At 37.0% G+C, this 13,952-nt stretch overlaps 1 protein-coding gene across 1 annotated transcript; it reads left to right on the forward strand.

Moving 5' to 3' along the window:
* The first annotated feature begins 398 nt into the window (after positions 1 to 398).
* Positions 399 to 11,097, forward strand: THAP2 (THAP domain containing, apoptosis associated protein 2). Its single transcript, XM_005884120.2, has 3 exons — positions 399 to 491; positions 8,155 to 8,350; positions 9,231 to 11,097. The coding sequence occupies exons 1-3, from the start codon at positions 421 to 423 to the stop codon at positions 9,618 to 9,620; spliced, it is 657 nt and encodes a 218-aa protein (XP_005884182.2). The 5' UTR covers positions 399 to 420; the 3' UTR covers positions 9,621 to 11,097.
* The last annotated feature ends 2,855 nt before the right edge of the window (positions 11,098 to 13,952 follow it).

Below are 13,952 nucleotides of genomic sequence, written 5' to 3' on the forward strand. Positions count from 1 at the left end.
TTCTTAATCTCGGCCTCGAGAGTGTATCATAGAAGTAGGGGGCGGGGAGGTGTATGGTATCTCTTTCTTTTCTTTTTTTTTTTTTTTTTTTTTTTTTTGCTCCAAGGACAGGTCCTAAAGAGACGCAGTAGTCCCTCTCCCCTTTGGGGGCCAGGGAGGGGACCGGGTTGTGTCCGCCATGTTGGTGAAGGCAAAGGAAGGCTGGCGCTGCGGGACTGACGGCTCTGCGGGCTCAAGTCGGCCATATTCATAAAGAGGGAAGGTGGATCCCTACCCCCGACGCACACACATCCGCACCCCTGCTGCCCACCCCGCCCCGCGACTCTGCTCGGTGGGCCTTTCCCCTGCCTCGCTGGCCCCGCGTAGCCGTCAGCGCCTCAGGACGGGCTCACGACGGCGCCGAATGAGGGGGGAAGGGACATGCCGACCAATTGCGCCGCGGCGGGCTGTGCCACTACCTACAACAAGCACATTAACATCAGCTTCCACAGGTAACCTGGGCGGGGAGCGGGGGTGAGAGCCGTTAGATTGAATATTGCTTGTGTCGAAGGAACACGAGGATTCTGCGAATTCTGATCCCTTCACTACCTAGTCCTAGGGGGAAGCAGGGAAGCATTGTGTTTTCCCTTTGTGTGTTGCTCAGATCTGCCAGTATTTCTCCCCTTGGGGAAGATGTACTTGCTTTATAAAAGAAATCCAAGTTCTGTATGGTGATTACTCCTTATAAAAGTGACAGCCGGATACCTTCATTTTCTACTCTTGTACTCCTGTGTATTAGACTGGACTTGACATTAATGACTCCGTAAGAAATCTTCCTGTTCAAGCCGGCAATCACCTTAAAGCGGAGGTTCTCAACCTGTGGGTCGCGACCCCTTTGGAGGTCGAAGGACCCTTTCACAGGGGTCGCCTAAGACCATCGGAAAACACATATATAATTACATATTGTTTTTGTGATTAATCACTATGCTTTAATTATGTTCAATTTGTAACAATGAAAATACATCCTGCATATCAGATATTTACATTACAATTCATAACAGTAGCAAAATTACAGTTATGAAGTAGCAACGAAAATAATTTTATGGTTGGGGGTCACCCCAACATGAGGAACTGTATTAAAGGGTCGTGGCATTAGGAAGGTTGAGAACCACTGCCTTAAAGCCTACTGTGTTCCCATTAAAATCAGGAAATTCTTACTAGCTGAATTGACATGAGAAGCATTTGGATTTTTTCTGATAGTCCCATACAGTAACTCTGCAGAGGAGTTGAGTCATCATTGATGATAATCATGGAATTAAGCTATATTAAATGAAAGTGCAAAAGATATGCTTTCTATTCTTTTTAAAAAAAATATATTTTATTGATTTTTTACAGAGAGAAAGGGAGAGGGATAGAGAGTTAGAAACATCGATGAGAGAGAAACATCGATCAGCTGCCTCCTGCACACCTCCTACTGGGGATGTGCCCGCAACCAAGGTACATGCCCTTGACTGGAATCGAACCTGGGACCCTTCAGTCCGCAGGCGGATGCTCTATCCTCTGAGCCAAACCAGTTAGGGCTATGCTTTCTATTCTTACTAACAGTAATAAAAAGAACCTAGGTGTTCTTCCTTCCTTTGCTGGAAAAGCAATGAAAATTCTTTTTTTTAATGTATTTTTATTGATTTCAGAGAGGGAGAGAGAAACATCAACAATGAGAGAGAACATTGATCGGCTGCCTCCTGCACATCCCCTACTGTGGATCAAGCCTGTGCCCTTGACCGGAATCAAACCCAGGACCCTTCAGTCCACAGGCTGACGCTCTATCCACTGAGCCAAACAAGGTAGAGCCAATGAAAATTCTTTAGTTCTCTCAAATCAGAACTCTTGAAAGCACTTTGAACACTACATGAAATACAGTAAATAAATGTTTACCTTCTCTGCAAGTGCCTGCCATGTGACTGAAGAAAAGAAGCATTAAAAAAGTTAAGTGTAAACAGTTCTGATTTTATATACCTCACAACTTAATACATTCATAGGATGTAGAAAATTATATTCTTGACCTTTTCCCTGCCTCATGATGACTAAATGTACCCCCTTATTAAAAGTTGCCACTTTAAAAAAAATCTTTGTGATGTTTCTGTTTTCAACTACTTCATCAAATGTACTGTTTTGTTCATCTATCAAATGTGTACCAAGTTCTTACTTGCCTGACATCATGCAAGAGATCCAGAAAATTCTTATATTCTTGAAGTTTAGAGTATAATAAAAAAGAAAGACAAATATAATTGCAGTTAGGTGTCACAGAAAAGACATTCAGGGAAAACTAACTTAGCCTTTAAAGCCAAAGTAACACTTCTCAAAGGATGTGAAATTTCAAATGAGACCAAATGGTGACATAGTCTGGTGTGCCCCTTTAAGGATTTTCTGTTTTATCCATTAGTACTTGAGAAGCCAGGGAAGGTTTTAAAAGATTGGCATGATTAAATGTGCATATTAAAAAGTCCTCTGGCTGAAATAGGGAGAATAGTGTTATTGAAAGTGCTGGTTGAGTATCATCGAGAGAGAAATGCAGTGAGAAAGAAGCTTGTTTAAAGAATGTTCACTTACCCACTGTTTCTTTCACAAGGAAATCTACACTACAGTGTCAGCTGAACTACACAGTGTACTTCTTTGCTGGCACAACCAGCACTAGAATAGGAGAGGTGAGAGTTGATAGAGAAAAAACAGGACTGCCTTAAAATAAGGGAGAGTCCACCCAGAGGCCTAGACTAGAGTAGTACTGACAGTAAGGATGGAAAGTAGTGGACAGATTTGAGAAATATTTGAAGAGAAACTATTGTATTTGTTTTGGAAGATGAGAGATAGGGAAGAGTCTAGGACCAATAATATTGAATGTTTAAGAGATACACAGTGATACAGTAGCATGCATACTTCCTTTCCATGTTTGACTATTTGCTTATGAAATTAACATTTTCATGTGTAACCCAAAAATGTAGGTCATAAAATAACAAAGTAAAAATACATTTCTATTTTATAAACAAACAATATGAACTAACTCCTCTCCTAAGACATTGGTAGACTTCTTTATTCCCATATACAACTTATGTTGCCTGAACTAAACTATCTTCATTTTTCTTATCTCTTAGCCCACTCTGGACTAGGTCTCACTAATAATTTTCTGAAACTGCTCTTGCTAACATGAGTTGTCACTCCTGTATTCCTTTTTCTTGGCATATGATCATTTCCTCCTTGAAATACTCTCTACTTTTGAACTATTTGACACTACTTTTGTGGTTTTCACTTAACTTCTGTAGTCTATCTCTCCTACCAGCCCCTCTCTTTGTAAAAAAATTTCAACTGTTTCTGTGGTCTCAGTTAACATTTACATGTTGATGCTTCTCAAATTATCTCCAGTCCAAATCTCATTGAGTTCTGGACCTATAGGCCAAGTGTCTCAGTATTCCCCTGGCCTCTGCAGTTCCTCAGATTTATATCAAAACTGTACTAAAGAATTTGCCCTTCCCTCAAACTTACTCCTATTCCCACATGCCTTTTCCCAGTAAATGAGAACATCATCTACACAGAAATCGGAAGGTCATCCTTCCTTAACTTCCTACCATTCCCTTTTGACTCGATTACAACAGCCTCTTAACTGGTTCACTGCTTCCATTCATGTACTCCTAACTTCTGTAATCAGTGATGTGTTGCTAAATGTTTAACAACAGAATCTCCAAGGAAGGGGAAAGCCCTGATTCATAGTATTTGCCCTAATTCTGTAATATAAATACTCCCTACATTATCTGGTTTCAAACTACCAACCTGACATCACTAATCATAAAGTTGGGAAGGAATGTGCAGTACCACACTATTCTATATAGCCTTTATACCATATAGATATAACAGACATATATAGTTTTAAGAATAAGATAATGCCCCCAGCTGGTGTGGCTCAGTCGGTTGAGCATCATCCCATGCACTGGGAGGTCGCCGGTTCAATTCCTGGTGGGAGCACGGTTCAATTCCTGGTGGGAGCACGTGCCTCCGTTCCCAGTAGGGGACATGCAGGAGGTAGCCAATTGATGGTTCTCTCTCACTGATGTTCTCCCTCTCCCTCTCTCCTTCTGAAATCAGTAAAAACATATTTTTAAAAATCAGCTCTAAATCGTGACTTATAATGGTTTGCCAATGCCACTTTGGATAAAGTTCAAAATTACTCTTTAACTTAGAAAGTTCTCTTGCATCATTTCATGTCATTACTCTTCACTGTTCCCACCCTAATTCCTCTAGCTAATTCCTACTATCGTAAAGCCTCCTGACTAGATTATCTCTTCCTGCTTTATGGTTCCATTCAACCTTGTATTTAACCTTTTTTAGAACACCCATGACATTTGTAATTACTTTTATAATAACAAATAACATTTATCTAGTATTTACCATAAACTGTCTCATTTAACCACACTAGATACCATTAAAATGGTACCTTATAGGTGATAAAAACTAAAGACTAAAAAGGTTGCATAACTTGCCTAAAGTTACCTAGCTGTTATGTAAAGTAACCAGGATTGACACCCTGATTTGACTTGAGAGACAACAGTTCTCAGCCGTTCTTTTCTGTTGCATCAAGTTGTTCAATTCTCTGTCCTCCCCATTACAGTGTGCCCTTAGTAGAAGGTAGATACCATAAAAGTAGGTCAGTTTTATTTACCACTTGGGACAGTTCCTAGGGCAGTGCTTGGAATATATGGGCATTCAGCCATTTATTAAAGACCCAAGGCAAATAGCATTGCTTAAAATACTGAGTGATTTTTTCCAAACATCTAATGTTTCTGAAAGCCTACTTTTATTATGGTGTAGACAAACATATATCCATCTGTGGCCACCCTGTTATTTTTTAAATACTTAGAGGACGATTTATTATAAATTCAACTATGGGCTATCTCTACCCCCCTTTGAACATACTAAGAAAAATCCAAACAACACATGCGAAATATGATTATGGAAAAATTAAATATAAAATTGTTGATTAGCCCAGCCAGCATGACTCAGTGGTTGAGTGTCGACCTATGAAACAGGAGGTCACAATTCGATTCCCAGTCGGCACATGCCCAGGTCGCAGGCTCAACCCCAGTGTGAGGTGTTCAGAAAGCAATGATTCTCTCTCATCACTGATGTTTCTATCTTTCCCTCTCCCTTCCTCTCTGAAATCAATAAAATATATATATAAAAAATAAGTAAAATTGTTGATTATTATTCTATTTAAACACAGATAACTAAAGATTACTTAGTAATGCTAAGCTAGCCCCATTAGTTCACTTTTCATTGATTCACTCAGAAAAGCTCACTGAGTGCTTACTTAATATGATAAAGTAGTAAAGAACAGTTCTAACCAGGAAAAACATGATACAGTGGTGGAGATAGAAAAGCAAGCAATTAGAATACAGTGGTGTTAATTCTTTATCATATAGAAACATCTAACCTCATCTTCTGATCATGAAAAACTTCTTTAGGAAGATGAGATTCTTAAATTGAGTCTTAAAAGAAGGAAATAAAATTTGGTTAAGGTTCAGTTGGAGGTACTGATTGCATAATTAGGGAGCTCATTTTAAAAAAACTAAAGAAAAAAAGGGTTAAATATCTGAAAGACAGCCTTCATATTTCTGAAGTCTTATACAAATGATAATCCAATAATAGTACTTAGTTTATAAGTTCTGCATCTTTATTGAGGCCCCCAACAAGAAGAAATTCATAAGTTTAGTTTAGTGTTTATAAACTGAAGCTTGATTTTTTTTAGCTTAGGGCACAGGAAATATTTCCAAACCATTAAATATTGGAACAGATCTTTGAAATGAGAATACATTTTATTAAAAGGTGAGGGGTAAACAGATAAATTCATCAGGGGTTTCTAATTAAATAGAAAAAAACTTACATTTATGAAAACGTGAACTACAGAGTGACAAACAAATGCTAATAATATCTTCAGGTCGGGATATGTTTGGAGTTGAGGGGACAGGGACAAGAGACTGGAAGGTATTTACCAGTAAATCTGGGCTTTCATCTCTTTGTGCCCCTCACTGCTGGTCATTTAAGCAAACTGGATATCTGATAATAGCCAAAGCTGTTACCTAGTGAAGCTTCAGTTGGGGAGCCACATGATCTTCTAACATGAATGATTCTTTTTAAACACTACTCAGTTCATTAGGTAATCAAACTAAAGAAGAGTTGAACTCAAAGTTGTTACATGTGAATGTTGATTGTTATGTTTCCAATCAGTCAACACAGTTACCACTAATTTCGACAGTCCCTTATATTCTCTTCCTTAACTGGGTACACATTAGTATATTTTATATTTGAAATAAATATGAAAGGAAAAACATTCCTGCTGGGCTTGTCAGCAGCATTTTACTTTTTGTAATAATTATGATTTCTACTGTATTACGTAGTTTAAGAGTTCATTTTTTAAAAAATACAGGCTGTTTACGTGGAAGTAATACAGTGCATTCTTAATTTACATATTCTGTCTCATTTTAATTAAGCAAATTTTTGTTAAGTACTTATTCAAGGCAACTGTACTACGTATTAAAGAGATAAGCCCTAGCCAGCCTTGCTTAGTGAGGCCCCGGGGGCCCTGGGCACCAAAGGGTCTCTGGTTGGGTTCCCAGTCAAGGGCACATACCCGAGTTGCAGGTTTGATCCCTGGCCTTGGTCAGAGTGCATTCTGGAGGCAACCAATCAATGTGTCTCACATGGATGTTTCTCTCTCTCTCTTTCTCTCCCCCATTCTCTTTCCTCCCTCCCATTCTCTCTCAATGGGCCCAGCTGGTGTTGCTCAGTGGTTGAGCATCAATCCATGAACATGGATGTCAGAATTTGAATCCTGGTCAGGGCACATGCCCAGGTGTGGGCTCTATTCCCAGTAGGGGGGCGTGCAGGAGGCAAGCAATCGATGATTCTCATCATTGATGTTTCTAACTCTCTCTCCCTTTCCCTGTCTCCAAAGTCAATAAAAACACTTTAAAAATCAATGGAAAAAATACCCTTGGGTGAGGATTAACAAAATAAACAAACAAAAAAGATAGAGATAAAAAGATACAGTGATTCCTGTCCTCAAGAAACTTATAATCTACTTTTATTTCAAAACAAAAACAGTATGGTAAGTGTCATAATGAAGGAACACAGAGGAATACCAGAATCTATTTAGGCTTTCCTAGATAAAATTTAATCTAGATAATTTGATTTACCTTTTTTTAAAATATATTTTTATTGATTTCAGAGAGGAAGGGGAAGAGAGGGATAGAAACATCAATGATGAGAGGGAATCATTGATCAGCTGCCTCCTGCACACCCCCTACTGGGGATCGAGCCTGCAACCTGGGCATTAATTTGATTTATCTTGACCATGTACTAATATATCAGCAGCAGATCTGTGCAATGTAGTTACTCCTGCTTATACGGCTCTACATAAGCTTGATCTAGTTTAGTCATTTTTTTAAATTTTTTTTTACAGAGAGGAAAAGGGGGGCAGGGGTAGATTGATTTGTTGTTCCACTTGTTTATGCATTCATTGGTTGATTCTTGTGCCCTGACTGGAGATGGAACCAGCAACCTTGGTGTATTGGGACGATGCTCTAACCAACAGAGAACTACCCAGCCAGGGCCTAGATTACTGTAGTCTTGTTTATTTTTACTGCCCAGGTTAAGGACTGGAGTAGGAAGAAAGATCTCTTTTTAAAACCCTGAAAAATAAGACCACTCAAGTCCATTTTTATTAATTTTTTACAACTTATAAAAATTAGCATGAATTGGTTTCTGTGACAACGTCTGGATATTAGAAATGTAACATTTTGTATGTAAATTGAAGACACTTTAAAATATGTTTTTATTGGTTTTAGGGAGAGGGATATAGAGATGGAAACATCAGTGAGAGAGAAACATTAATCAACTGCCTCCTGCTCATCCCCTACTGGGGATCGAGCCCTCAACGTGGGCATGTGCCCTGATCGGGAATCAAACCGGGGACCTCTTAGTTCGTGGGTCAACACTCAACCACTGAGCCACACCGACTGGGCTGAAGACACTTTAAATTACCACTTAAAATTTGTTTTAACCATTTAGGTGCAACCAGAACTGTGATAGTTGGAATTTGAGGGTTTTTTTGTTTTTTGTTTTTCTAAGGTTTCCTTTGGATCCTAAAAGAAGAAAAGAATGGGTTCGCCTGGTTAGGCGCAAAAATTTTGTGCCAGGAAAACACACTTTTCTTTGTTCAAAGCACTTTGAAGCCTCCTGTTTTGACCTAACAGGACAAACTCGACGACTTAAAATGGATGCTGTTCCAACCATTTTTGATTTTTGTACCCATATAAAGTCTATGGTAGGTAATGACATATTCAAGCTAGATATAATATAGGCCTGATGGGAGTAGCATTAAGAATGCTAAAGAGGCGGGTGGGGTGAAGGGGACTGAATATATGGTAAAGGGAGAAGATTTGACTTTGGGTGGTGGGCACAGTGCAATATACAGATCTTGTAACATAGAATCCCACACCTGAAACCTATATGATCATATTAACCAATGTCACCCCAATAGATTTAATAATAATTTTTTAAAAGAGTGTTAGAGGAGATGATTCATGATAGAGATATATAGGATGTAGAATTAATACGACTTGATGACTAATTGAATGAAAGTAATAAAGGAAAAAGGTTCCTCAGGTTTCTGATTTGGGCAAAAATTTCTGCCCGCATTTTAAGTCCTTGAGTGGAAGCTATAACTGAACAATTAATAAGCACTAAATCTATTCAGGGGCTTGATACTTGGGAATATATTTTTATTAAGTAGGATCCAAGGTCTGAAATATTAATTGAGCAAATAATATTTACCTACAAAAGAGATCAAATCAGTATCACATAAATGTCTAAATACATTATTTGGCCTTAGACAATTACAAAAGATATTTAAAGTCTCCATAAAATCATAATAATTTGGAAGGACCTTGGAAATCCAGTGTCTATTTCCAAACCAATGTTAGTATCTCTCTGTAGAGGGAAAACAAAACGAAATAGGTGGCTGGAGTTAATTCAACCACTTGAGAAACTTGAATCTATGATTACATGAGATGGGTTGGTGATGTTTGCTATCTTTTAAAATCAGTTTTTAAAAGAGCAATTTAAATACTGTTATTTAAACTGGACAAAATTTATTTGTGATATTGCATAACTTATGTACAACCCTCTAATATTATTTGGCACAGAAACTCAAGTCACGGAATCTTCTGAAGAAAAGTAACAGTTGTACTCCAACCGGACCTTCTAATTTAAAATCAAACATTAATAGTCAACAAGTGCTACTTGAACACAGTTATGCCTTTAGGAATCCTATGGAGGCAAAAAAGAGGATAATTAAACTGAAAAAAGAAATAGCAAGTTTAAGAAGGAAAATGAAAACTTGCCTACAAAAAGAACGCAGAGCAACTCGAAGATGGATCAAAGCCACTTGCTTGGTGAAGAATCTAGAAGCAAATAACATATTACCTAAAGGCACATCTGAACACATTTTACCAACTGCCTTAAGCAGTCTTCCTTTGGAGGATTTCAAGATTCTTGAACAAGACCAACAAGATAAAACATTACCAATTCTCTAAATATAAACCAGATCAAGAGTGCTTTTATTTAAGATTAGCCTGCACACAAAAAGAAAAGAAAAAAGATTAGCTTGCATCGATCTTGATGCCCATCATTTATTCTATTCAAAGGTAAAGATATTTAAGGAAATAATGCCAAAATTGGGTATTTAATAAAGTTTTACTTGAAGTAACGTTCTTACTGTATAACTTATGAAGACTTGATTACAAAAATAGAAATCTTCTCCCTTTACCATATATTCAGTCCCAAATATGAAACTTATTTGAAAAAGCATGGAAGTGCCTTACATGAGAATTGCATACATTAAAAATTTGCTAGGAAGTTTTGCAAGATGTGTTTTTGCCTTTTTAAACAACTTTTGAAGAATAGTCTATAACAAGTAATGTGTTTAATTTATATTAGAAAAAAATGTTTTTGTGTACCAAAGTTGAGACATTACATTCTAAGTAAGGTAAGTAGGAGTTAACCAATATTAAATATGACTTTAAAACTGCTGGGGTTTGTATTAAATTATTACTGACACTGTGATTTGGAAACTTTACAGAAAAAAAGCCTGAGTTGCAGGGCAAGTTCTTTTATTTAAACTTTCTATATCTTTTTAACAGTAAAAGTGAGCTAATCATAATCTCCCTCATAAGAATATTATCTTTTAGAATGGATTGTAAAATATTTTGAAAATATTTTAAATATGAAGTACCCTTGAGTCATCCAAGCTAGTAAGGACTCAAGTACCTCAGACTAGTAAAAACTGGTAGCTGGTTATATTAACCTTCTAAGAAAATATGTTGTGAAATAATGCAGAGATCAGGATCTAACTTTTACCTTTAACAAAAAGATAACTGTATACTACTCTTTTACTAAAAAAAAATTTTTTTTAATTTCAAAATTGATGCATTAGTAAGCAAATATGCTACCAGTTCCGTTAGAAAACTCCCTCTGCCTTCATGTATGTTGATACCAAAACGTTTAAGCTTTCCCTACCCCAAAAAACCTACAGTAGAATTTAATCATAAAACAGTACTTACTATATTATATCTTTACAACTTATAACTTAAAATGGAATCCGTTTTTCTTACACATCAGCTTGCTTTTTATTTCCTTTCTTAGTAAGAGTAGAATAGAACAATCGTACTGCATAAGGGAAATAAAATGTACTTCTCTACAAAAACACGTGTCTGTGAATAAAGCTATGCAAGTGCTAATTATTTTACAAAATAGAATATCAGAACTATTCTTATTGTCGCCACTTGAACAATTAAAGAGTTTGCCTTACTTCACCAGATAAATGTTTAATAAGAACACTTTCCTTCAAATAGTTTTGATCAAATCCAGCAAAAATTTACTAATGTATCATGATGTATCATGAAGTTATTTAATCCTGATTCAAGCTTTCTGACACCACCATATAAAAGTAACATACACCTAATCGTAAATTGCTATAAATCTTTCCTATAAAGTAAATGCTACTTGATGATTTAAAAAAAAAAAAATACTTCTCCCCGCCGCCCCCCCCCCCCAACTGTTTAGATTGCTGGGTTGTTGTTCTTTTTATTTTATTGATGGGTGTGAGAGAGAGAGCCATCGATTTGTTGTTTCACTTATTTATGCATTCATTGGTTGATTCTTATATGTGCCCTGACCAGGGATTGAACCCGCAACCTTGGTGTATCGGGACGACACTCGAACCAACTGAGCTACCCGGCCAGAGCTTAGACTGCTGTTTTGCTTGGATCCTAGCAACAGTCTTTTTATATTATTGACACCCTCTTTTAATAAGGAATGCCTCCCAAGCAACTAGATTTCACAAAGGCAAGGGTAGGAAAGTCTGTTTTAATTGTAAGGCACTTACAACAAATATTTATGAAAATCCTTTTGTGTATACAGGGTGGGGCAAAAGTAGGTTCACAGTTGTGAGTACATGAAGCAGAGTTTGTTCTTATTTATTAATTATTGTATTATTTTCCATATGAACAACTATAAACCTACTTTTGCTCCACCCTGTATTGTAAACCTTGTTAGTCATTTTATCATAAATATTAGATTTAGCTCCATGTTGTTGTTTTTTCTAATATGGCTTCAAATTATCTTTTTACCAATACCTAGTCAATAATCATCAGCAAACACTTATTGACCATATCTACTTTATACCTCAAAGTAAGTTAGATAAATAATCATTTAAACATAAACTATGCTTTCCAAATACAGATTCTCATATAGTTCACCACCTCTCCCCAATACAAACACTTACGTAGACTGATTCCCATTTACAATAATAACTTGCTATCTTAACATTTTAAAAATCACAAAAATAGACCATTATGAAATACAACAACCTTTCAGCAATCTCCATTATTATTTGAGACCACTAAATAAACTACCACTGAGTAATTTTAAAGTGAAAAATTTTTGGTGTTTTCCCTATGTAATTTTCATGTTACTGTCCTGATAACATGTTCCAAACTCTCTGCATCAGATTCTTTCATTAACACACATCTGTCTACCTTAAAAATAGCATTATTCATAGAATAAAATCTAAAAAGAAACTTAAAATTCTGTTTTTAGTTTATTGATAAACTTATCGCTTTGACCATATACTATCAACTAATCAGAATTATACTAGCTCTTTTTCCTCTGCTGGACACAACACATATCCTCTTTTCATTCATTCTATGTATACTTAGGCACTAACCTCTACAAAGAACCAGCCAAGCCTGGCAGGTATGGCTCAGAAGTTGAACCTCAGTCTATGAACCAGGAGGTCATGGTTCGATTTCCGGTCAAGGCACATGCCCGGGTTGTGGTTTTGATCCCCACTGTGGGGCGTACATGAGGCATCTGATCAATTATTCTCTCTCATCATTGATGTTTCTACCTCTCCCTCTTCCTTCCTCTCTGAAATCAATAAAAATAAAAATATATTTTAAAAAAAGAACCAGCCAAAGGCTATAGTAACTTGATATAAAGATGAATCTGCCGAAACCGGTTTGGCTCAGTGGATAGAGCATCGGCCTGCGGACTGAAAAGTCCCAGGTTCGATTCCAGTCAAGGGCATGTACCTGGGTTGCGGGCACATCCCCAGTAGGAGATGTGCAGGAGGCAGCTGATCGATGTTTCTCTCTCATCGATGTTTCTAACTCTCTATCTCTCTCCCTTCCTAGATGAATCTAGCCTGCCCAGTGTGGCTCAGCTGGCTGAGTGTCATTCCTTGCACCAAGAAGTCACTAATTTGATTCCCAGTCAGGGCACATGCCCAGTTTGCAGGCTTGACCCCCAGTGGTGGTGTGCAAGAATCAGTCAATCAATCTCATCGATGTGTCTATCTCTCCCTCTCCTCCCTCTAAAAACAAATCAATAAAAACATTTTAAAAATAAGTAAAATGCTTTAAAAAAAATTAGATGAATCTGACTCAATTTTTTATCTTTAAGTTGCTCAGTCTCCTGAGAGAAAAAAAAATATTTATTATACAATATGATAAATGCTATAAAGGACATATGTGTGAAGTACTTTGGTAAATTGTGTTGAATTGGAATTTAATGGGAATATAAACTTCAGACCTTCTTATGAAACTAGAGGCCCGATGCACGAAATTCGTGCAAAGGGCTCGGCCGTTGCAGCCCTGGCTGCCTTGGACAGCCTGCGTAGCCCTGGCCGGCCCTCACCACCCCAGCTTCGTCCAGAAGGTCGACTGGCTGTTTGGTCTAATTAGCATATTAGTTCTTTATTATGTAGGATACTTTTCTTTTGAAACAGAGATTTCTTATGACTTAACCAAAGGAAGTAAAAGGACACTAATGTTGACCTGAATTACATAGTGTTTTTTTTAATGAGTTGTAAGATATTTTTCCCTTTAAAATGAACACTGAACAAATTTGTTGTTAATGGTATCTTTGTTAACAGGAAATATAACTAAATAAAATACTACATCAAAGCCAAGGAGTTTATTTGATGCTTTTACAAAATAACAAACCCTACTAACTCAGATCTTTAAAAATATTTTAGCTCAGAGTCTTAAAGTTAACAAAGCACTATGGCACCCATTGGTTCTCTTGGTTGTTCTTTACAAATATTCTGTATGATAGGTAGTATCACCTCCAATTTACAGCTGAAGAAATCTGTGTTGATGTAACTTATTTATTCATTCAGACATTTACAGTGTGCCAACTGGCACAAGGGATAGAATGTCAGTAATGTAGGAGGTTCTAGATTGAACATTGGTCTTCAGCCTTCAAGTCTTCCATTCACCCACCACATTATAACCCTCTGTTAAATATGTAAATCATGTTATTAGAAGAAAAAGTCATGTCCAAAAAAACTAATATAAAATATTATT

Source organism: Myotis brandtii, unplaced genomic scaffold, assembly GCF_000412655.1.
Source record: "Myotis brandtii unplaced genomic scaffold, ASM41265v1 scaffold82, whole genome shotgun sequence".
NCBI classification, from domain to species: Eukaryota; Metazoa; Chordata; class Mammalia; order Chiroptera; family Vespertilionidae; genus Myotis; species Myotis brandtii.

Bases quoted from the DNA above. Each gene is read 5' to 3' on its own strand.
- THAP2 (XM_005884120.2), top strand. From the start codon at position 421: ATGCCGACCAATTGCGCCGCGGCGGGCTGTGCCACTACCTACAACAAG. The intron at 492-8,154 runs GTAACCTGGGCG...TGTTTTTCTAAG, and splicing joins ATTAACATCAGCTTCCACAG to GTTTCCTTTGGATCCTAAAA. The intron at 8,351-9,230 runs GTAGGTAATGAC...TATTTGGCACAG, and splicing joins GTACCCATATAAAGTCTATG to AAACTCAAGTCACGGAATCT.